This window comes from Amphiura filiformis, chromosome 2 (assembly GCF_039555335.1).
Source record: "Amphiura filiformis chromosome 2, Afil_fr2py, whole genome shotgun sequence".
Lineage (NCBI taxonomy): Eukaryota > Metazoa > Echinodermata > Ophiuroidea > Amphilepidida > Amphiuridae > Amphiura > Amphiura filiformis.
The window spans coordinates 80,933,782-80,958,512 of NC_092629.1; the positions used below are offsets into that span (position 1 = coordinate 80,933,782).

At 37.9% G+C, this 24,731-nt stretch overlaps 1 protein-coding gene across 1 annotated transcript; it reads left to right on the top strand.

The window, feature by feature from the left end:
* The first annotated feature begins 5,642 nt into the window (after nucleotides 1–5,642).
* Nucleotides 5,643–24,368, top strand: LOC140146679 (uncharacterized). Its single transcript, XM_072168549.1, has 3 exons — nucleotides 5,643–5,827; nucleotides 13,284–13,914; nucleotides 16,439–24,368. The coding sequence occupies exons 2-3, from the start codon at nucleotides 13,429–13,431 to the stop codon at nucleotides 18,845–18,847; spliced, it is 2,895 nt and encodes a 964-aa protein (XP_072024650.1). The 5' UTR covers nucleotides 5,643–5,827; nucleotides 13,284–13,428; the 3' UTR covers nucleotides 18,848–24,368.
* The last annotated feature ends 363 nt before the right edge of the window (nucleotides 24,369–24,731 follow it).

Consider the following 24,731-nt stretch of genomic DNA (forward strand, 5'->3'; position numbering starts at 1 on the left):
CTGAGGCAATTAAAGTATAACATTTCCTTCACAGTTTGTACAATGTAGTTGTAGAGGCTGGGCGTGGGCCACTGGAGAAATAAACAAAAACAAACAAAAACCGGCAAACACGAAAGCCAAGGAAGATGCCATGATGTATATTGTACGGTGTCCCATCGACGCCAAAAAAAAAAAAAAAAATAGTGGCAAATGGTGGTCATCGGACCACAAACCTAGCTGGGCTGGGGCGTGTTGGTGTTGTGGAAGCTGACCCCTGCAAAATGTTCTAAAAATGTTCCCCTGGTCATGAGGTTTGTTGTCACCGAGTTTGAGCCCCATAGGCCTAGGCCTATACCCCTTACAGATGTCCATAAAATGCATTTCTAAGATTTGACCTCTGCATGACCTTTAACCAGACCATGCAAAATGTTCCCCTGGTCATGAGGTTTGTTGTCACTGATCACGAAGTTTGTTGTCACTGAGTTTGCGCCGAATTGCAGCTCAATCGGCGCATCTTTAAATGTGACCTGATCTTTGACCTCAGATGACCTTTACGGTTTGTAAGCTTGGGTCAGTGCTTCTTGTGTAATAAGACTCCTGCATGGGATTAAAAAATATTATCATGTTTTGCCAAATGAAACATAGCTAAATCCTAATCCTTAGTTAATCCTAACTAGCAATAAAAGTCAAATTTTAATATTTGGCAAACTTTTGGAAATAAGGGCCCAAAATTTTTCGTATGCTGTGACAATCAAGCCCAAAGGCTTGTACTATAAGACTAATTGTAGTTTATGCATTCTAATTTTTGTTAAAGACATGTTTCATTCTTAACCAACCATTTAATTTGAAAGTAAGACCACAATTTCGGCATATACTCAAAATTTTGAATGCTTAGACTTATTCCAAGTCTGTGATTGTGTGACTCGATTGTCAGAAAACATGCCGAAAATGCATATTTTTGGCTCTCCTCAAGAAATTAGCAAAATAGTGAACTTTTTCTTTTATCTCCATCACAGTTAACTCAGTTAGGACTACAATAAATGGTTAGGATTGAGCTATGTTTTATTTGGCAGAACTTAACTGATAATATTTTTAAAAAAAATTAATCCCCAAAAATTAGGGCTGTATTTTTCTGGAATGGGGAGTAGGGTGTGTGTGCATGGAGTGTGAGTAGGTACAGAAACACAGTTAATGTGGTATAGTCAAGCCTACGGTCAAGACCTTAAGCCAGTATTCCTTTAAACATGTTAAACCAAAACGGTGATGTATCTGATTTCAGAAATACATTTTCACAAAATAGAGCACATGTCCAAATAATGCAATTGCAAGATTTTACCCCCTCAATGAACTTTGACCCCAATTATGTGAACAGGCTATGGGTACAGTCATAATGAATATTAGCTAATATTGTGCTATGTCATTATCATGATTATGTAGCAGAAGAAGCATGATTTTGAAGGTAGGCCTAGGCCTATTTGGTTATTTACCGGAAATACCCCCTTAATGAACTTCGACCCTAATTCTGTGAGGTACTTCAATGGTATGGCCGATGCATATATATACAAGTGCCAACATCCTATCATTTTCCGCAAAAGACACATCTTCGACCCCGGGTCTTCGACCTTGTGACCCGCACCCCCCTCGGGGACATCATGTGCACTGCCATGGTCAATAAAAGTTTAGTCAAATTCGGTCAAAGCATGATGGCTGAGCGGAGCAATGTTGACAGGAAAGGGCAGAAGAGGGCCGGATTTAGGGGCCCTGGGTCGACCAGGCCAAAATTTGAAGGCCCCCAAACCTACCGTGAGGAATGCACGGCGCGGCCAAGTTGATTCAGATATAAGATATAAAGGAGTGTTCATAAATACTTTGGTGAGGGGTGGGGGGGTGGGGGGTGGGGGTGGGGGGGTGGAAAAGTTCAACCTCGGACGTCAAAATTTTTTTTGATCCCCCTAAAAAGGGTGGATTTTTTTATTCCCCCCTTTTTATGGTCTACAATTTTTGATCCCCTTCATGTCCTAAAAAAAGAAGCCAAAAATATACATCATTAACAGTGGCATAGGGCCTAGATTTCTTTTTGGCATAGGGGTTGGAGAAAATTACTTGAAGTCCAGTGAATCCAGCACCTTTTACTGATAAGTTTATGGTACAAATCCACGCTTCGCGCGCAAATTTTTTTTGCCATATTGAAGCTAAACTGGTGAAATATAGTACAAAACTGGAATTAATTTGCGCGAATCGCAAAAAAAAATTGGCACTTTTTATTTTAAAATCACCAAATATGGGGTTAATTTTTGGTTGGAAACCCATACACAGGCGTCAACATTGGATGATTGTATGGACCATCCCCTAACAATATATTGGGGGGGATTTATCCCCCATCCCCCCGGGATCTACCCCTATGGTCATTAACTCATTAGCTAAAAATTACCGTTTGGAGTTATTATATTACTCATTGGAGTCGGAGTCATAGTGTTACACCCAAATTGTTAAGTGCGCACATTTGGTTGATTTATTGCTTGAGATTACAAAATTGAATACTTAACATTCATGCGCGCGGAGCGCTAAAATTTTGGAATGTACATGCCCGTACATTTTACCCCGGAACTTTACCCTCAAATTTTTTTGCCCCCCCCTATTAAGGACTGACTTTTTTTGATCCCCTTTTTAGGACCCAAAATTTGTTTGATCCCCCCACCCCATATTTTCCAACCCCCTACCAAAGTATTTATGAACACTCCCTAAATCGACGGCGGTCATTGAGACAAGCATTTTAGTGGACTTTTTTGTGCGCGAATTTCAATTTTAGACTATTTTTCAATTTTAGACTATTTTAGCCAAAATTAAAGCTGAATTTTGCTACGTATCCTAGGCCTAACACTCATGAGGCCAGTGCGCGCGAAGCGCGCAAAATTTTGCAATTTTGTAGCCCTATTTTGGGGCCCAAAACATGGTGTTTTTCGGCTAATGGAAGATGCACAGGGCAATTTTTTGGGCCCCACAAATCTGGGGGCTGCTACACCAGTTTATAAATACAGCTGCGCACAGTAGGCCCTACCCGGCGCCCCCGGGAACCCCCCCCTCTTTCCACCATGATTTTAGTATTAGGCTTTTTAGCCTGGTTGGCTTGACTTTTTTTTTAGCCTGGTCCCATCATGACCCAAGGTTGTCTCCACATGGAGCCTCCGTTTAAACAAACAAACAAACAAACAAATAACTAGAGCAACTGTGCCCTTTGCAAGGGCACGAGGTAAGTTAGGCGGATGATTGTGATGATCTGATGAAGCAGCAATACTGTGCTGGATAAGATAAGGATCATTGCATTTAAATTTCAGCTCAATTGAAGCATTTTGAAAACTTGACCTTTGACCCCTTTATTGCCCCCTAATGACCTTAAATGAATCTTAAAATATTTTAAACATGTTTAGAATGTCATAAGGATCATTGCATTTAAATTTCAGCTCAATTGGAGCATTTTGAAAATCTTGACCTTTGACCCCTTTGTCCCCTTAATGACCTTAAATGAATTAAAAATATGTTTAAATTGTTTAGAATGTCATAAGGATCATAGCATTTAAATTCCAGCTCAATTGGAGCATTTTCAAAAACTTGACCTTTGACACCTTTATGACCCTTAATGACATTAAATGAATATTAAAATATTTTAAGCATGTTTAGAATGTCATAAGGATCATTGCATATAAATTTCAGCTCAATTGGAGTATTTTCGGTTAACATGACCTTTTTGACCCCTGTGACCCCTTGGATGACCTCCGACATTAAACAACCCATAACTTTTGTAGCCAGCTACCCAATACTGCTTGTGACTGAGTTTAGTCGAAATCCGATCAAGGATGTGGAAGTAGTAGCAAATTGTGAGAAGAAAGAAAGAAAGAAAGAAGAACTAGAGCAACTGTGCCCTTTACAAGGGCACGAGGTCAGTTAGACGGATGATTGTGACGATCTGATCAAGCAGCAATACTGTGCTGGATAAGATTAATTTTAATAAGACTTTCATTAATTGCCATTTTAATATAGGCCTATAGGCCTATTGATCGTGAAAAGCTGGCATTTTGAAAACTTTACCCTAATGACCTTAAATGAATTTTAAAATATTTAAAACATGTTAAGAATGTCATAAGGATCATTGCATTTAAAGTTCAGCTCAATTGAAGCATTTTGAAAACTTGACCTTTGACCCCTTTATGGCCCCTTAATGACCTTAAATGAATTTAAAAATATTTTTAACATGTTTAGAATGCCATAAGGATCATAGCATTTTAATTTCACCTCAATTGGAGCATTTTGAAAAACTTGACCTTTGACCCCTTTATGACCTTAAATGAATTAAAATTTTAAAATGTTTAGAATGTCATAAGGATCATTGCGTTTAAATTTTAATATAGACCTATATTGATAGCATTGAAAAACTTGACCTTTGACCCCTTTATGACCTTAAATGAATTAATATTTTAAAATGTTTAGAATGTCATAAGGATCATTGCGTTTAAATTTTAATATAGGCCTATATTGATCGTGAAAAGCTGGCATTTTGAAAACTTGACCTTTGACCTTTGTATGGCCCCTAATGACCTTAAATGAATTTTAAAATATTTAAAACATGTTAAGAATGTCATAAGGATCATTGCATTTAAATTTCAGCTCAATTGAAGCATTTTGAAAACTTGACCTTTGACCCCTTTATGGCCCCTTAATGACCTTAAATGAATTTAAAAATATTTTTAACATGTTTAGAATGCCATAAGGATCATAGCATTTTAATTTCACCTCAATTGGAGCATTTTGAAAAACTTGACCTTTGACCCCTTTATGACCTTAAATGAATTAATATTTTAAAATGTTTAGAATGTCATAAGGATCATTGCGTTTAAATTTCAGCTCAATTGGAGCATTTTGAAAATCTTGACCTTTGACCCCTTAATGACCTTAAATGAATTTTAAAATATTTTAAGCATGTTTAGAATGTCATAAGGATTATTGCATATAAATTTCAGCTCAATTGGAGTATTTTCGGTTAAAATGACCTTTTTTTTGACCCCTGTGACCCCTTGGATGACCTCTGACGTTAAACAACCCATAACTTTTGTTGCCAGCTACCCAATACTGCTTGTGACTGAATTTGGTCGAAATCCGATCAAGGATGTGGTAGTAGTAGCAAATTGTGAGAAAGAAGAAATGGCAAGAAAGAAATAAGTTAGGCTGCCCGCCTAACTTAAAGAAGAAAGAAATGGCAAGAAAGAAATAAGTTAGGCTGCCCGCCTAACTTAAAGAAAAGAAAACAATGTTCCTCTCAAATGAACGCTGACAGGATCCCTCTGATACGCAACAACTATCGAGCCGTCAAATGATGTAATGTTTAAAAATAGATTCACAGCAATTTTCATTTATATCGTATAGTTGATGTACAGTCGTTCAATAAAGCAAGGTGACAGTTCCTTTTTTTATTCAATTTGCAATAATCTATAGTTTAAAATATTACCATCTCTTTTTAAAAATAAATTTAAAAAAGTATCACAGAGAAAATACGAAAAAATGCTGTATTATTGAGTATAAACTATTTAACATTTCCAAAATACTCTATACAAAAACTGCACGGTATATAATGTAAATTAGTAAATTTATTATGCACGCAAAATGGAGAGAAAATGCTGCGAAGGAGAATATAAATTACGGGTTTGCAGCACGATTTCCACGGTAAAATCAACACTTTGCACTTTGTTTCTTCGCAGTTTGTATTTTGACAATATCGGCTAAAGTGTGAAACTATTTGCATGGAAAAACAGCTCGTTAAAGATGACGCATCGAGGCTTTTTCCGACGACATACCGGTAATAATTCATTCACATTTGTTGTTGTATTCAGTGTTTAGTACAAGATCAAGAGAATTGAGTACAAGAGTGGGCGTCAAAATGTGATTCTCATCCTACACATTTTAAGCTCTTTCGCTCTTTTATGAACAGGAGTGGGGAAAGAAAGGTATGGTACTTAAAATAAGCTTTTTTTAAAAGAATAAGCTTTTCTTTTTAGTTGGTAATTTCAACCATTAATTTGTAACAGAGTTGTAAATTTTATAATTTTCATTTTACTGAGACTGAGACCAGTCAATGCAGTATGTCATGTATGTGTTGCAAGTTCATCAACAACTTGCAAAGAAGTTGTGTTATGCTTATTTAGACCACCATGATGATGACCAACAGTACAGCCTTGCCAAACTGGCCTTGCAAGTTGCAATAATGGAATAATTGAACATACTTGATCAAGAAATAGGTATGCCAGGCAAACCTCGGTTAACACATTTGCTAGTCAGCCAAATTCGCCGACAAAATGTCAATGCATATTTACATAGCAATTTAAAAAGAACTGGCCGGTCAAGGAAACCTACATAAATATGTTTTCTATACTTCACTTGACCCAAATATATGATTTTTTATGGTGATAAGACAATCGCACATGGAATTTTAGAGGGATTTTGATAGCAGTTCATCATGAGACTAAGTCTTGGATCTAGAAACACCACCAAAATGCTGTTTTGGGGAATTTTGCTACATTGTAGCTGAATCTTTTTGATGAAAGTCAATCATTGACAAGATGTAACTTTGCTACGGAAAGTGCTATGAAAGAAAGGTTTTCAGTTTTGGCTTTCTTTACTCAAGGGGCTTTAATTTGATATAAAATCATGAAAATGATGCAGTTTGATGGCAAATTTGAATTCACCTAGCATACCTACAAGAAATCTATCTCAGTTATAGTCATGACATTCATTGACTGTCAATTGACAATTGATTGCACTTTTGTAGATAACAGCTGGGCCGTGAATCTCATATTCAAACCCTGTATAAAAAGTGAAGTCACTTTACGGCAGTTTGATTGACACATCGGCAGTTTGAGTGATCGTAGTTAGGGAGTTTGGTACCGTAGTAACGTTTTAGCCTAAAATTTACGTACGTGTGCAGGACAACAACGTGCGTACTACTTAAATAGTGAAGCAGACTTATTCTGTAATTTTGATGGACAGTGCACACTGGGGAGTTTGGTACCCTAAATTTTTCCATGCCATGATGATTTGGTGATGGCGGACGTGTGATAGTTTTGCTCTGACCGTGGTATTATTTTTCTTCTTCTTCCGAGAAAATGGACTTTCCAAATTTCTCCGGATTGGGACTACAACTACAAAGGGTACTCCAGGCACTTGATGTCAACAGTCTCGAGCCCCCAGTGTGGACGTTGAAGCAAAATAGGGAGAAAATCTACCTGGACATTTGTTGGTTCAAATTTCCCGCCACGGCGGCCATTACATCTACAGCCAATGAGCGAAAACCACCCGAGTGTAGCGACGACGGCTTCAGACAGCAGCAGCGAGGTTTGGATGTTGAGTTTCCAGCTCCTGTGCAGCAGCCTAAATCAAATACACCGGTTTATCCGGTCAAGAACAAACCATCACCAAAAGAAAGTAAAACTATTAAGAGAAAGAAGAAATCACCATCTACCCAGAGACGGGACAAGCAGAGACTGTTGAATTGGATAAATGCTAAAAAGAGCTCGGCAATCGGCTCTACAGTATCACATTCATCGCCTCGCCAATCTTTTACACCAGCAGAGCCCGTGAATTCACAACCTGCTGTTGAACTTGGTAATCAGGCTGAAGGATTGGATACTCCTGTTCCTGTGAATTCTTATATTTCTGTGCCCCAGTCTAATCCCAGCCGTAGTGGATATCCACACCCGGCCCCCCAACCGAAAGTGGTTTTGGAAGAGGACTCAGAGTCTGATGATGAACTGGATTTAAACCAGTGCTTTAATCCCGACTGTAAGGTTCCGCATATCTTGCTCCTGGAGGCCTGAAAAAGTGTACTCGATGTTCATTTGCATTGTACTGTGGTAGAGAATGTCAAGCTAAGCATTGGAAACTGCATAGAATATTTTGCCTGCCCAATTCCACTGCAGCAGGCAAGATTTCAGCATAGCGAGAATAGTGGACTTTTTTTACTTTTTTCTGCACCGAGTATTTGATGTTTTGATGGACTGCACCGAGTATTAAATTTTCGTTTCTGTGAAATAACTGTACGGGAGTATTCATGTACTGAACTTTTATGTATTTATTGTTTTATATGCTGTGAGATAAGAAGAGGAGTTGGAGAGTTCAAATTAGCTGCGACGTGTCAGCAAGACAATTTGAAAAATTCACTAAACTGTGACTTTTACAGATTTCTAAGAAATCTGGTGCTCCTAATTCAAAGGAGGGATCTACGTCAACCAACCAACCGATGGCGAACATCGACTGCCAAATATTCGGACCCTTTCCGGCAAAAATACAGCTTATTTAGCCAAAGTCGACATAGGGTCATCGCAGATAATGTTTCCCTAGCATATTGAGCTAACTACTCAGCTACTAGTGCCGTACTATTACGCTGCCTTTCGTATTTCGCCGAGGAGGACAATTTCGACCACCTCGTTTGTTTACAAACAGAGAGGTAGACAAAAGGGCCTGTCAAAACTGTTCCGCTTGTCCAAATACTCAAGTATCAAAAGGATGGTTCACAATAGAGTGATTCACGCAACATGAATAGGGGATTAAAAAACTGTCAAGTAGGACCATGTGCTTCTTTTGTCCAATTTGGCATCAAGATTTCGAATGGAAACAGTTCAGACCCAGAACACGATCATTTCAGAAATTAATAATTTGTTCTGGGTCTGATTATTCGGACTACTCAGCTACTTGGTTTTTCACAATATGATAGTAATTGAAAGAAACGACCAAATGTTTATTGTTTTTCGCAATTTTTTTTTGTTGAAACGATGACGTAAACATGCATCACCTCTTCCACAGGTCAACCTCTAACACAGCGCAAGCTATCACATGCATGAACGCGCATTCAAGCGTGTGACTGATTTCATTTGCGCAAACGTGTGGCTTATCCTATAGTATACCAGTACTCGAGAATCCTTGATAACAGGCAAACCTAAACACAGTCAGCGGCATTCCTTTACTTCCTTCTTTCCTTCCAATACTGTGCAGCTCTCATTTGGTCGAGAATATAAACGCACAACTGGGTTTTTATTTTTACATAATAGCTGCCTTCTGGGCAGGTTAGGGTTAGGGTTATAACACTGTACTTCCACAAGGCAGCTATAACATGTAAGAATAAAAACCCCTGAAGTAAAGAAATTGGTCCAAAAATACAATACAAATTTTACATAGAAAATTAAAAGGAAAGATTTTTCAAGGAAACCTGCATAATGCATTTATGTTGCTTGCACAAAAGGTCATTTAGTTCAAATCATCCTCCAGACACGCTCCATAAGATATGCTAATACATGGAGTAGGGGCCTACAATCAAAGAATTACTTTGATCAATACCAGTTAAACAGGTAATTGGTAATTATTGTACTCCATGCATTTCCATGTCTTCTGGAGCATGTCAGCCGTGTCTGGAGGATGATTTGAACTTATGATATTCCGACCGTGCAAGCACCCTATACTTCACTTGACCCATGGACCCAAATATATTTATTTTTGTGATGAGATAATCGCACATGGAATTTTAGTGGGATTTTAAATTCAGTTCCATAGAAAATCTGCTCTATCATGAGACTACAAATGTATGCTGTTTGGTTTTTAATTGAATCATCAAATGTTGGCTGAATGTTTTGGATGAAAGTCAATCTTTGACAAGATGTAACTTTGTTATTGAAAGCTAAGTGCTAAACTGCTATGACATAACGGTTTTCAGTTTTGGCTTTCAGGGCTTTAAATATTTGATAAAATGATGTGGTTATGAAATCAGCTTGATCATTTGTTTTAGATGTGCTTTTAAATTTATAGTCTCTGTCTAAATACATTTTATGCAGAAAATCCCCATTAATCTAATTGGGGAGGTGTCCTTTGCCCTTCTTCTCCTTAAATGGTGCATGCATCTCTGAATGAAAATTGCCACTTACTAACTAAGTGCATTATTTACCATCAATACAACCAGGTTTACGAACCAGGGTGCCATTTTATTTTTTATCCCACAATGATCAGTGGTACATGTATATATGGATTGCTTGAAAAATGACTTTTTTGCTGACATTTAAAATAGCAAAATTTTCAATACAAACCTCAGATTTGGCGCATTGATAGTACTCAATTGTAAAGTTGAAACTTTATTTTGACTAGTGATTGATAAACATAATTATTTATGTATGGCTTCAAGTCGTACTTTCGAGTTTTGAAATGTTGCTTTTGAAAGCTAGTGAAACCCCTGATGATGGACATTTGATGATGCACTCAGGTAAAGTGCTTGCTTGGCATGATTCAACTAATTTTCTTTATGTTGTGACTGACCGGTGGCTTCCTTGACTGTATACGTACAATTTGATGGTAAATGACCCACCCATGACGCACCTTTCCCAGGGGTTGTACAATGTATAGTGCGTCATACAAGTGACTGTGCATTTTAGATGCAGTGGTTTTCCATGCATTTATAATATGTGATAGATGAAGAGGTAAACACAAGTTTTTTCACTGATAATTCACTTGTTCAAGTAATGAATGCTTACCGTTTGGAAAAATGCAACACCCCCAGGCAATATAATACAAACAATATGGTACGGTAATCATTTAAAAGCTTTTTGATACCATATTTATTTTCCTAACTTGTTAAATTCCAATGATTACAATTCAAAAAATAAAACAACTGCAGTAAAAATGGTGATAAAATTTGTAATGAAGGGTATGACCTCACAAAAATTTTGCTGAACGTGTAACCGTATTACAATCCAGGCGGTTAACTGTGTAAACTTACGTATTGAGCATCTTTGGACCTAGAGCTGATTTAAAATGCTGGGATCATTCATGGTTGCCATTTAAAAAAAAGAAAGAAAAGTAGACCCTGGTGTTTTTATGCAAAGTTATAATTTGTGTTCATGTCATACTCTATAACTGATTTCTAAATGCATTGAATTTGTATCCATTTTGAAATCATTAAAAGAGTATGACATGAAAACAAATTATAACTTTGCATATGGTCATTTTCACGGTAAAGGGTGTAACTTTGGATTTTTAACATTTTAATCCGTAGTATTCTAATAAAGCCACAGAATTCCATGATTTTTGGCCACATAAGTCATCTAGTTAGCAGCTACCTTGGGTAGCATAATCAGCTTTGGGAGTTACTGCGTTCAGTTTTAGCAGGCTTAAATGTACCTAATATTGCCATTTTGAAAAACTATAAAAAACAGTAACATTTTTGTAAAACCCTGTGTTTTCTTCAAATAGTTCATGGATAATTTATCTTATCCTGAAAGTACAGTCATATGTTCAGTAAACACTGCCACATTAGATTTAATTGTGAACAGCCCTGTATTTTTGAGAACCGGACTTCGATATTTGTCGTTTCGGAGGCTTCATTTTCCGTTAACAATTGTTAACAAACTTTGTGGGTGTAGCTTTGGTTCATAATTCTTGGTTATTTCTTCACTTCTTCTTGATTCATAATAGTTGTTATCTTAACTTGAAATGGGTAACAAAAATTAGTCGATTTGCAAGCTTTTAAAATTTTTATAAAATCTTGACTTCAAAGAGCCGTTTTCCGTTAACTTTTTGAAGCCTCCGAAACAAACTGTTCAGCAAGCTTGTGCAAATATAAATAAAAGAGCTCATCCAATCTATTTATCAAAATGTAGCAAAGTAGATCCTCAAGTCACATGTTTTTAAATCGTGGAGATATATATCACCGTTTGAAAATGGGACTCAATACAAACTTTCCGTTAACAATTGAAGCCTCCGAAACAAATGAAGCCTCCGAAACAACAATAAGATTAATTATCATCTATGCATATCTAAATTGGTGTGTTTCATACTGATATCTGCATTGTAATTATTACTTGATATGTGCAGAATGTCATAAATTTAAAAAAAATTGACATTATGGTTAATGTTTGAAAAATATACTGATACCCAAAAAGCCTGTTTCGGAGGCTTCACATGCAAAAAACACCACACTTAACAAATGGGTGAAAAAATTAACATGTGATAAATCTACAATATCTGCCGCATAGAATCATTGAATCAATACACACAAGAAAATAACAGCTTAGATGATCCCAACACTGCTGTTTTCAAAAAAACTACTTCTGCAATGTTTAACAATTGTTAACATGAAGCCTCCGAAACAAAAAAAAAAAATGACTTGCTGTGATAATTTAATTTTTGTCACAACTGAAATTCAATACTTAGAAGCAAAGCATGAAAATGGGTAATTGTGATATTTTTTACCTATTTTTTATGTCAACTTGTAGTAGTTAGCCAAATATTTTACTTTTATGATCACCTGTGTTGTTAACTGAAGCCTCCGAAACACAAATCGCTTGAATTGCCAATTCTAAAAATAACTCCAATTTCTGTGAAACTTGGCTGGGAGGTTCCTTTCATCAAGTAGTATTTGTACATGAAGTTAGACATTCAAATTATTTTAGGAACCCAATTAAAACTTAAAAATGTGTTTCAGGTTTGGAAATTTCCATTGTAAATGACACTTGATGTTAAAAATTTTCAAAACTGCAATTACAAACATAGCAAAACATGGTATAAAATTTAACTTATATCTGTTGACTTACTTTGGAATGGGATTTCACATGTATTACAGCTTTCATGTCATAGTTTTCTGACGGTATGTAAAATACATTTTTTCTTAGATTTTAACCAAAATGTTATGGAAATGTCAAATTTTTTATTAGAAATCAAAAGGTTTAAGCCTTGAAACATTATTTTACTGGAATTTAAGTTGCTTCTATGCATGATTTCAGTAAACAGAAACATATTTAAGTGGTTTGAAATTTTGACCCTAAAAATCAAAAGTTACACCTTTACTGTGAAAATGACCATATTAAAAACACTTGGGCCTATTTTTCTTTTCCTTTTCTATTTTTTCAGGCATGAGAATTTTCAGTTTAAAAACTGAATTCAGTTTTTTTTACAGTTAAAATTTCCGCAACTTTATTTAATTTCAGCCTGTTTTTGGTACTTTTTGCCCAATTTCACGCGCATTTTCAGTTTTTTCAGTTTTTTTTAGGAAAGTGCAGTCTCATGCCTGATTTTTTTTAACGTCAATCATTTTTTTTCATTTAAACGGCTAGTGATTTTCCTAAACAGATAGTGCTGATCCGTGTAACCGCTTACATATTGTGATTTGAAGTTTGTTTGAAGTTTTTGTACAATTTCAAAAGACAGTTTTTACAAATCTTGTACAAATGAATGAACAAAATATTTAATCATTGTATTTCAACTTCTCTTGCTTTCTACAGGTGAGGCCTCTACCTGCGTCTCAAACGTGTTTCGCCTTTTGCAACAACAGTGTAATTAGTGCTCAACTTAGACACTGTTCAGATCATAAACTGCCAGCAGAGTTGACGATAAACAATTCTCTCCAATTCTCCTTACAACACAATTATGGCAAACCCTAACTGTGAACAAGAAAGCATTGCCGAAGTGACGGTCATCGACTCGCAGTTCCAGCATTTCAGCAGCTACATCGATATCATCCGTGTCTTCAAATGTCGATTGTGCACGTTCTGCAGCCCGCTAGAACATGTCATCGCAAGCCACATGTCAGAGGTTCATTTTCCTCGACGGAACTACCTTTGCAAACAGTGCTTGTTTGTGTTTGAAGATCGCGACCAGTTGACGAATCACCTCGAGTCAGCGCATGGTACTAAAAGTATCAACGTCTGTTTTGGAGACACGCCCAATTATGCGTCTCCGCCGCCATCGTGGCGCAGCACCTCAAGATCTGAGGATGATGGGATGTCCAGATTGGCTGTTGGTGATGAACGAAGCTTGGATGAGGGAAGAAATGGACGGGTTACATCTAGCACTGGGAACTTGGCAAACTTGAGGGACGATGTTCAGGACAGCCCAAACCAAACTGAGAGAATGGTAAGTACACTTCTTCTTTATCGATATCAGCCAGATGATGAGTTGGTGCCGGCTAGGGTGCATCATTCACCCCTCCTGTTATTAAAAGCAAATTTCTTGTTCCTAGTCTCAAAACATGCGGGCAATTCCATGTGGCTCTGGTTTTTTTTAACATACATGGCATATTTCAGGATAACTTTTTATATTTTTATGTAGTGTAGACCTAGGCTAATCTCCCATAGCTTAATTTGTCCCAGTTTTCTTTCTTTACTTGAGACAAGACCAAATGTCCAATTGTTAACGGAAATTTGTCAACCTAACAAAAGTAACTAATTTATTTTGTTTGCAAAATAAAACCAGATCAGCTCTGAGTATTCTGTTCAATATTTTATGAACACATGTTAGTACAAGATCCAAGAAATCCAAGATTTACCTAAATAATTTCTAACATGAAAAAAATTTGAGCACTTGAAAATTATGTTTCGGACGTTACATTTTCTGATAACAATCTTGCTCTGTTTTCAACATGATCTAAGTGATTTTTTATCAAGTAAAACATGCACAAATACTTTTAATGTATGCCTCAGGGCAATCTAAATAATTGCAAGTGCACATTTTGTATTGGTTGAATGTTTTTAAATTATGGTGAAGCATTAATACTTAAATGGATCTCATTTTCCGTTTTAAAACAGTTTTGTAACATCCGAAAGAATACAAATTGTCTTATAATTATGTGAAGAACAATACCAGCTTTGAATTTTCATTATTAAGTTGAAGTAGACATGACAACAAGTATCTAAATGAAAAATGATTTTACTTCCTCTTGACTTTATGTAAAATGTTGGCCACACAACATTTCCGTTAACAATGGTAACATCCGAATCAAATGTAACATCCGAGACACAATGAGTGACATTTTATTGAAGAAATTTAATTAGAGGAGAAATGAAAGGGTCAAATGGATTGGAAATCATAGGAAGGCCATAGTAGAAATATTTTTTACCATACCTGGGTTTGTTCTTTGAGTGTGCAAACCGTTAACATGTCAAGTTTGTTCCAGATGTTACAAGTCAAAATGTTAACGGAAAGTGAGGCCAATAACAGGACATTGTAAGAACATTTTAGAATATACGCTTTTAAATGAATGTGAATTTCTGGTAAATATGGTGTGCATTCTCATTTTCTATATTGCTGACTCCATTTTGTAAACCTTGCTAGTGGACAAAATTACAAGTTGTTAGCTCTACAATATCTACCGTAACGTTTGCCTAATGGCGCCATTGGCTCCCTTGACATAGCTGGAATTTTAGACACAATCTAAAAGTGCCCTCTCATAAAAATCCCACCAGCAAATAAGAGCACATACCCTTAATTCTTGTTTTGGATTTTTAGAGGAGGGAGCTCTCTATTTGAACATAAAATTAACCCTAAGGCAAAGGAGCCCAGGTGCGCCATTAGGCGAACGTTTACAGTATTGTCTCTAGATGTGCAACACATAAGATAAAAACCAACTTAATAGATTTGGTTCACTCCTTTCAAATTAATTTCATTACTGACATGTGACAGAAAACACAATAAACGGCAAGTCAAGGTTTTTTTTATAAAAAGTGTTCCCAGACCAATGCAAACTATTTTAAGAGCCAGTCTCCCTAATTATGTACATGAATAAGGGGGGTTGTGATACAAAAAAAATAGAATTGTCTCTAAAAATAATTTTGGTACATATTAGCACCAACAACTCCCATGTAAAATATGAGCGTGCACAGCGCCCTCGTTCAGCTTAAAAAATTCTTGAAATTTCAGCATCTCTGAGCCTTACTTGCAAATGGTAAACTTTGGAGGTGCATAACATCTTGCGCCATCATCATCCCAACCTGCATTTTGCATTTTTTTAAAGTAGGCCTACCGTACCAAATGGTTACATTACAAAAACCAAGAAAGAAAATTGGGATCTTGATGGTGCACAAAATCAGCAAATCCAATGATTGGATGAAAAGCGCCCTCGTGCAAACTTCAAAGCATCATAACGGGCTGCGCCATCAAGATCCCAAGTCGGAACAAGTTTGAAATTAAAGACCTCAATGGTAAGTTTCATTTTTCAGCAAAAAGTTTTTGGGATTTCAGTTTTAAGGCAAAATACTGGTAAATATGACCCTTGATGGCAAATAAATAACAAGAATAGCTGGCAAAATATTACTAAAAGATCAGAGTTGGTGCTGTATTTTGGTCAAAAGAACATTATATTATTGAAAATATAGCCAATATTTTGAGTGAAAATTAGCTTGATTTTCATAGCTACCAGTATTTTCTGTGTATCTTTCGTACAACATGGCGAGTAATGGTTTGGGAGTCAGGGACAAACTGCCTGGCTTCATGATTATCCACAACGGGCTGCATTAGTGAAAGCAAAGGGGTCGGAACAATGCCTGTCGCCCGCTTAATTAGTTGGAACACTTTTGATAAGGGTGAATATCATAATCATTTACAGCTTCATACCTCTAGATAATGTAGTGTTTTTGGATTGCTTTTGTTCTCTCTTCTGTAGGAACACAGTGGGAGCAATTCATCAGTAAATGCTCCTGCACCTGGAGAACAGCAAGAGCAACAACAGCAGATAGCGGAAGGAGGGAGCCCCTACAACAAGTACCTAGGTAATGGTTCCTGTCATCCCAGTAGCAGTTCACAAGAAGACTGTGAGATTGTGGGCACCCAGCCAGCTAAAGACCTCGCACCAGGCGAAACACCTATCCAGCGGCAGGAGAATGAAGATTACATCAAGGCTGAACCAGTAAGTCCAGTACGACGCTACTTCCCACCAAGAATCAGCATTGAATCACCCGACCAACCACAGATCGAAGCGGCGCAGAGACAAGCCGGAAATGTTGATGCACAGGCGCAGGTGTCGCCGGGTAGTAACGAGCCGGTCGTAAGTAGAGCCGCTAGAATGTTAAATAGGTCCACTACTATTGCCCTTAGTCCCACAGGAAAAGGTGACAGTGAAAATGAGTTGACATTAGCCAGGCCAGTGCAGCCTAGTTTTACTTCTTATATTATTAGGCAGAGTAGTTTTGACACAGGTGAAGACTCTAGCATGTCAGCTGGGACTCCGCCTGATCACAGCGACCGGGCAAGACAGCAGCAGCAGCAGCAGCAGCAACAACAACAACAACAACAGCAGGAATCCACTGCAGCTGCTGCACCGATTGATCCTAGAATGGTAGGTCAAAACTCCCCTGTTTATAAACCAAGACAAGGATTGAGTGGTAGGCTGATGACGATACACAGACAAGAAAGTATCGAAGAAGGCCGTTACGGACAACTCGATGGAAGGGAGTCCTCAGTAGAAGAACCAGCAACAACCATAGCTACAAGTCGGCCCACAGCTGAGGTGCCACCTGTTACTCAAGTTGAAGTGACGAGGAACCGCTCACACAGACTCACTTTTAAGGAGATGGCGAATCAGATGTTGGAGAGTACCGAGAAACGAAACTTGGATCCATCAACACCTCTTTCACTTGATCTTGGAAGTGGCCATGGAGCTTTCCCAGGGGTGACCGCATTGCAGAGAGCTGGTAGACCACGGAGCTTTAGCATCAGTGAAGGGGACACCAGGGCACTATACAGTGGCTTGAATTCAGAGTACCCCACAATACCTGCTGTCAGAGTTCCGGGTGCTGCTTCGGAGAGAGAGCGCCCTCCATACGGATCACACATTCAGCCTGGATGGCATCCCTACCCTGGGCTTGTCTATCAGTCGCTATCTGTGGATGCTGGTGCGTCAAAGTATTGGCGATATCCAAGTGGAGGGCAAAGATCATTGATTCCACAAGATGAGCCTCCTAGTCAACCGCCGTCTCAAGAAGACAGGTCTGAAGGTGGTCCCATGGAAGGCTCTGTGTTATACCAGGCTTTACAAAATAATGAAGGGAACGGTAGCTCAAAGGGGCAGCGCAGACGGAACTCTGTGAATGTCCGAAATGCTCAAGGAGTGGAGGGCGCTAGACCGAGTCCACCATGGCAACACAGCTGGGCACCACGTAGGGGAATGCCAGATATATCCCAAAGGATGCCCTGGTCTCACGGTTCTTCTCCATTTCCAATGTTAGGTCAAAGTCAAAGAGAAAATAGCGTTGAAAGTTTGCCACCATCAAGTCAGAGGTCAACAGATTCGCAAGAAGTATTCCATCATAAGCGATTCCGAAGTATGGAGCGGTCGGCCTCGGAAGGTAACAACTCTACCGCCAACCCTCACCGTAAAGGCGGTGGCCAAGGTATCAGTTCCGAATCCAGTCAAGATTTGGCTCAAGCCGACGATATCACACGACAAGTACAGCAGGTCATGGAAGGCACAAACACCCTGTATTCCTCTCGTGATAAATCCGCACAGATGTGGACAGAAGAACAGCATAGCCCGCAAGGTGGACAGGTGGATCCAAACGAGAAAGACGCAGAACTGCGCAGGAGAAGTCGCAAATCTACTTTCAATATATATCGTGAAATCCCAGAACGCAAACGTAAACTTGATCGGGATGAAGAGGAAAAAATCAAGCACAGCTACAATCCTGATGGGAGCTTTGATTACTTCACGTTGACAGGTTGGAAGGCGTACAAGTGCGATCTGTGCAAGAAACGACGATTCAAGACGGCGTCGGAACTGGACGATCACAAACGACGCAAGCATGGGAGTATTGATGCCAGCTCCTCTTCAGCTGGCTCTCCGCTACCACCATCAGCTCCTTCAAACAATTCATCCAGCACGACAGCCCAGACACCTGTTGGCAACACCAGCACTGCCGCATCATCACCGTCTCCAGGTTTGTCTGTCGCCACCGTAACTCCAACCACATCCACAACAAGCTTAACAACGGCGGCACCAACCGCAGTATCTGTCCTCACCGCATTGGAGTCATGCAGTTTTAACAAATCGCAAGAGGAGTCCACCGGTTCAGGTTGAAGAGACTGATAAATTATGATTTTGAGGTTTAAAATAAAGATGGCATGATGGGGCTAGGAGGAGTCGGTGGCCATAGCGACGTCTGTCAGAGGGGGTAAGATAAGGTGGTCAAGTGTTCGATTGAAGATATGCATCTTGTGATCCACATCAATGGTGGACATTGGTGGTCACTAGTCAGGAAACCATTGTTTGTGTGAGGCCATGTTTATTTGTATTTTTCTCTACACAGACGTGGCTTTTATTTTTTTTGATACCTGTACCTTAATTGAGCACAAAATATCATGTATGAATGAAGTGATTTTCTAATTGGTCACACCATGAAAACCTGTGATGTATATTGTGTAACTTTTTAAAAGTAATTAATATGGTACACTTATTGTAATTGAATTGACAATTTGTTATACATGCTTACAGAATTGTGACAATTGTGACGTGGGTACTAAAATAGTAACATTTTGATGTAAAATCTTATTCTAGTGATGACCTACACACAAAACCTGTACAAATTACCACACTGTCCTGTGGCGAGTTGGAAAACAAAGTACATGTTTGAGTCGTGGCTTAAAATCAGGAATTTACGGTAGTGTAATTTGTGTAGTTTTGTAGGTTTCTGTAAACAACATTTTGTACAACTTGTAGAAAAGACGAAAACAAAAAAGTAAGCATAAGTGTGTACTTGAGGTTTTTTTTAAATACAATTTAGTATAAATGATACATTGTAGTACTCCCATGATCAACAAAAACACAGAATTGCTGTTATATAAGTATTGTATCAGCAAGCAAGTTGTAATTTTCATTTTATATATCAACCAGTAAAAGAACACAGCGAAAAACAAGAAAGGGGTATTTGTGTAAAATTGTCAGAAGCTCACTATTATGCAGTGATCTGTGTGCTGTACAGGTGCCTTGGTTTGAGAAACAAGTGCAATCAGTGACATGATTCACTTGTGATCTCAGTTTTCTACAAGTTGATATGGTACAGGTATACATGTTTTTGGTGCAATATCGCTGTACATTCTGTATTGAATTCTTATTACGACACATTTTAGTTGTCAATGTTTATACATATTTGATTGAAAGTTGAACCTTATTTTGTTTAAGAAAAACAACAAAAACTTTGAATGGATTTGTATTTGTGTAAAAAAAACTAACAAAAATTGTGCTAGCGGGCATTTTTTGGCCTTGCTGTAATCGTCATATTTTTCTTGTACGTTACAAGCAAACAAAAAAAAGTTGCTTAAATTTTGTACCATTGTAATACTGTTTGGATAGAGTGAAGAACATGTCGATTTTGGACATTTTTTTTTTTAAGCTTGATTACAAGTTTTATTATTGTTGTTTGTAAAGACTTTGTACGTGAAGATGCGGGACATCGTAAACAAAACAAAAAAATGATATTTGTTATTGTATATCAATTTGAATTTGAAGGTACATGTTGTACAATGTGACATGTATAATTAATTCATGTACAATTTGGTATGTATGTACAAACTATGTGAATATTTGAAACTATGTGAATATTTAAAAACTACATGAATATTTAAAACCTAGGCAAATGACATTGTCAGGTAGCAATTTTCGATTTGGACAAATTCAGGGCCTCAACATTGTGTGCTACGTTTTAGTCAAAATTAGGCCAGTAATTTGTTTAAGAGACACAAAGGTCATAGTCAGAGGCTTTCAATACGTGATAATTGATTGATCATTTAGCTTGTGACATTTTTTATCCGGGGGGTGTATCCAAAATTTCGGTGTTTCCTGTTGAAAAAAAGTTTTAATTATGTAATAATACTATTTAAACTATTGTTGAGTGAAAATCATGTAAAAATTGATTTGTCCAATGGCATGGGAAAGGGATCTCATCCTGGGATCTCATCTCATACAGGTCCGATCACATTCAAACAATTTTGATAGGCCAAAACTTCATTCATATATCTTTCTTCCATGCTTTGTGATTGACTGCAATGGGCATACCTCAGGGGGTATTCTGGGCTGCATTTAGACTCCTTTCCTTGACAGGACTGAATGCCACAAGTGTAGAAATCGTGTTTGTGTGCATACATGTGGTGTTGAAGCTAGCCACTGTTGTTCTTTCTCCTCGGATGTGCAAAATGGACAGATTAATAAAATCATAATTACAGCTGTTGAAAAGGATTTTAAACCAAGAAGTTTTTGATCAAATATTCAAATTCATAAATCAAGATGGTACATAGCAATGTGTGTAAACACGAAATTGCACTAAACTGCTGAAGTCCGATTTTACATTTGGACAGATGAAAGGACAGGCAATTTTATTTAAATGATGGCAAGGGGTTGAGTTTTGAAAATACCAGCTGTCCGGTGTGCTATATTAAATTGCACCCAGTAGGAAGTTTAAGAATTGAAGTATGCTATAAATCGCACTCAGACAGGGAATTTAGGTGTTCGATGGTGTGCGATCGCACTCGGCCCCTCACACCCTTTAAAACTCGATCCCTGTAATGGACTTCTTGATTTCAAGCTTAGACACTGATGATGAGGTTGTCACCTTTAATGGTGTATTGTGGGTGCATCCCTGATCCCCGAGGTATGCCGCTCAACAAAGCATTAAAACATCATGCCATATTGATGCCGTAATTGTGTGTGTGAAAGTTGCCCATACTTTTATGTACTATTGTGTACAGAGGAACAACTTCACTAGATTTTGTAATTGAAATTGTTTGTAATTCTTCCAAATTTTGAAAAAAACAAATCATATTTTATAGATTTAAGCTTTGCACATACATGCATTTTTATCAGGAAAGTACATAAGATCTGTAGGTATTTTTATTGTAAGGCATCTGTCCACTCCAAAGAAGTCACATTGGTTATTCATGTGCGAAATCCATACACCCACTATGGAAGTCATTACCATAATCTCCCACACAGGGAGTGTGAATTTCAAATGGAGTTACCTGAATGGGGGATTCCATTTGAAATCTACTCCCCCTATGTGGGAGGTTTAAAGGTCATGTCTTCCATAGGGGGTGATGGATTTCAACTGGAATAGGTCATTTTGGAAGAGGAGGTTACAGCTTGATGGAAATTATTTAATGTGTACCTGGGTGAAGCATTCAATTTAATTGATACTGAGCACTGAGTTAAATTTGATTTACATATATGTAGAGGACAGGGAAGATAGCATTTTGGTTTTCTTGTGGCAGAGGGGGAATAAAAGTGACTAGAAAAAACATTGTAATTGTGATTTTCAAATTTAACCAATTAACTTTTTGGTTTGCTTTCATATTTATAAATTTGCTTCAAAAATTCAAAAATATAAATTATTGTATGAGTTTTGGCAAACACAATCGCAGATGGACGTACAATCAGTTATAAACATCATGGATGAGTGCCAGTCCAGAGGGAAGTCACACTTCCTCCCTTCCCCTTCCCCATAAAACTCTGAGCTCTAATCTCCTCGATATTGGAGTCAAGGTGCGGTTGCCTTGAATTTATTAAACGCCTGTACCCAACACATTTTAGGGACGCTAGCATGATAGATTTGTATTTAAGAAAGTGTACCTTAAAACAAGGAAATTGGAAAAGTCAAAATGGGTTTTGTTGTGTTTAAGACTGATTCATAATGTAATAAGAATGATTGTACTGTGTTCAACATTGGATGACTGTAAACCCCTTGGAGCTGCTCCTATGAGTAAGAACACCAGTCAAAGAGTCAAGTTTGGTTTCAGATTATGTTGAACGGAGTATAAAAGGTCAGTTGAGGGTGAAGGAGAAACCTAGAAATAGAAGTTTGAACTTCCTGGATGCCACAATTAGTTGAGAGAAATGGGCCATTCCAGTTAAATTACATACATTATACCCCCTATGGAAGACATGAACCTTAATCTCCCACACAGGGGGTGTAGATTTCAAATGGAGTCAACCATTCAGGTAACCCCATTTGAAATTCACACTCCCTGTGTGGAAGATTAAGGTCATGTCTTCCACAGGGGGTGTATGGATTTTAACTGGAATAGCCCAATTGACAGACATCAGTAGAATTTGTGCCAAGATTTGCCATGCTACGTTTGCCTTGCCTTCCACTCAGACAGACACCCAGCATTGGACTATAGATTCCAGTTGAAACCCATATACCCCCTGTGGAAGACATGGTGTTAATGTTCCACACAGGGAGTGTGAATTTCAAATTGGATTACCTGAATGGGTGACTACATTTGAAATCTACACTCCCTGTGTTGGGAGATTAAGGTTGTGTCTACTGTAGGTGGTGTATGGATTTCAACTGGAATAGCTTCTCATCCCTGAAGATGTGGTTGCACCATGCAACAGTGCACAAGCCAGTGAACTTTGCAAATGTGTTGGTTATTATCTCATCCCCAAATACTCAGGTTTGTGTCTAATACATGCTCAAATGCTAAAAATGAACTTGGTACTAACTTAGTTTTATATATTCCTGTTCCCAAAATCTAGAACTGTAAAAGTGAATATTTTTCACACGATTAATTTTTCATGTGTTGCCGATTCTAAATTTCTTCCCTTTTTTTAAATTAAATTTGCAATTCTGAGCTTTCTTACATTCTTACACGAAAGGAATATTTTTGCGCATTGTTATTTTCACACCTGTTACTTGGAATGTGAACAGCGAAAATAAATATAGCGCTAAAATTTTCATTCAAAAGTGTTTTTTGTTGGGGTTTGCTGTAATTCCACAACTGATACAAAATACATGTCAACACACTTTTCTTTTTTTGGGGGGGGGGGGTATTTTTACTCCACCGATTTGTAATTTGTCAAAAAGGGAAGGAAGAATTTATATTTTTTATTTTTTCGACAAACTGTTTCAAACTTTTACAGTAGGTTTAAAGAATGGCTGACTTGGCAACTCTGATTTTCTAAAAATCCAAAATTTAAAAAACACAAAAGCAAAACACCACAATTTGGTACAAAAAGTATTTTAATATGTACAGGGGGACAGATTAAGCTTGAATGATGACTTCTACCGTCTCCCCCCAAAAAATTCACTTTGACCCTCCCATGCTACCCTCGCCCACAAAAAATCTGATAGTGATACCACCGTTGGCAAGTTCATGGACTTCTCAGGATTGAGATCTTTATTTTAGCCATCACTGGGCGATTCCAGTTGAAACCCATACACCCCCTATGGAAGACATGACCTTAATCTTCCACACCGGGAGTGTGAATTTCAAATAGGGTTACCTAAATGGGTGACTCCATTTGAAATCTACACCCTTGTGTGGGAGATTAAGGTCATGTCTTCCATAGGGGTGTAGGAATTTCAACTGGAATAACCCATCTGCTATGTAAATTTTGCCATTCAAACAAACAATAATCTTGTAGTTTGTAAGCAGGCAATAGGATCCATAATTGTGAGGGCAGTTTACATACAAAGCGGAACAGTGGCAAACAGTAAAATGAGACAAATATATATCAAAACAAGAATGTTTATTTATAAAGAAAAATACAACTGAGTGATAGTGGTGTAGCCAGCACTTTTTCAGAGGGGGGGGGGGGGGCAAACGGGGGAAGACAACTTTTAAGGGGAGAAACTTTGAGGCAAATGGTCAAAAATGGGATAAAAAATACAAGAAAGGTCTAAATATCCTAAATATCAGGGCGGCCACTGCATCCCACAGAGGGTGGGGAGGGGGCAAGACTTCTCACAGGGGACAGCTGCCCCCTTTCCCCCTTGGCTATGCCACCGCTGAGTGAACGTCTCATTAGAATCGCCTCTTTTCCTAAATGTATAGCAACATCTTAATGGCAGCAGCATGAGTGAACTATATCACCTCCTCTCTCCAAAAAAATGGGCTCCCCCTTAGACGAATATCACTGAAAAATTGTTAAAATTCTACTATTTGGGGCTAAATTTTAGGTACATTTTCAT

Bases quoted from the DNA above. Each gene is read 5' to 3' on its own strand.
- LOC140146679 (XM_072168549.1), top strand. From the start codon at position 13,429: ATGGCAAACCCTAACTGTGAACAAGAAAGCATTGCCGAAGTGACGGTC. The intron at 13,915-16,438 runs GTAAGTACACTT...TCTCTTCTGTAG, and splicing joins CAAACCAAACTGAGAGAATG to GAACACAGTGGGAGCAATTC.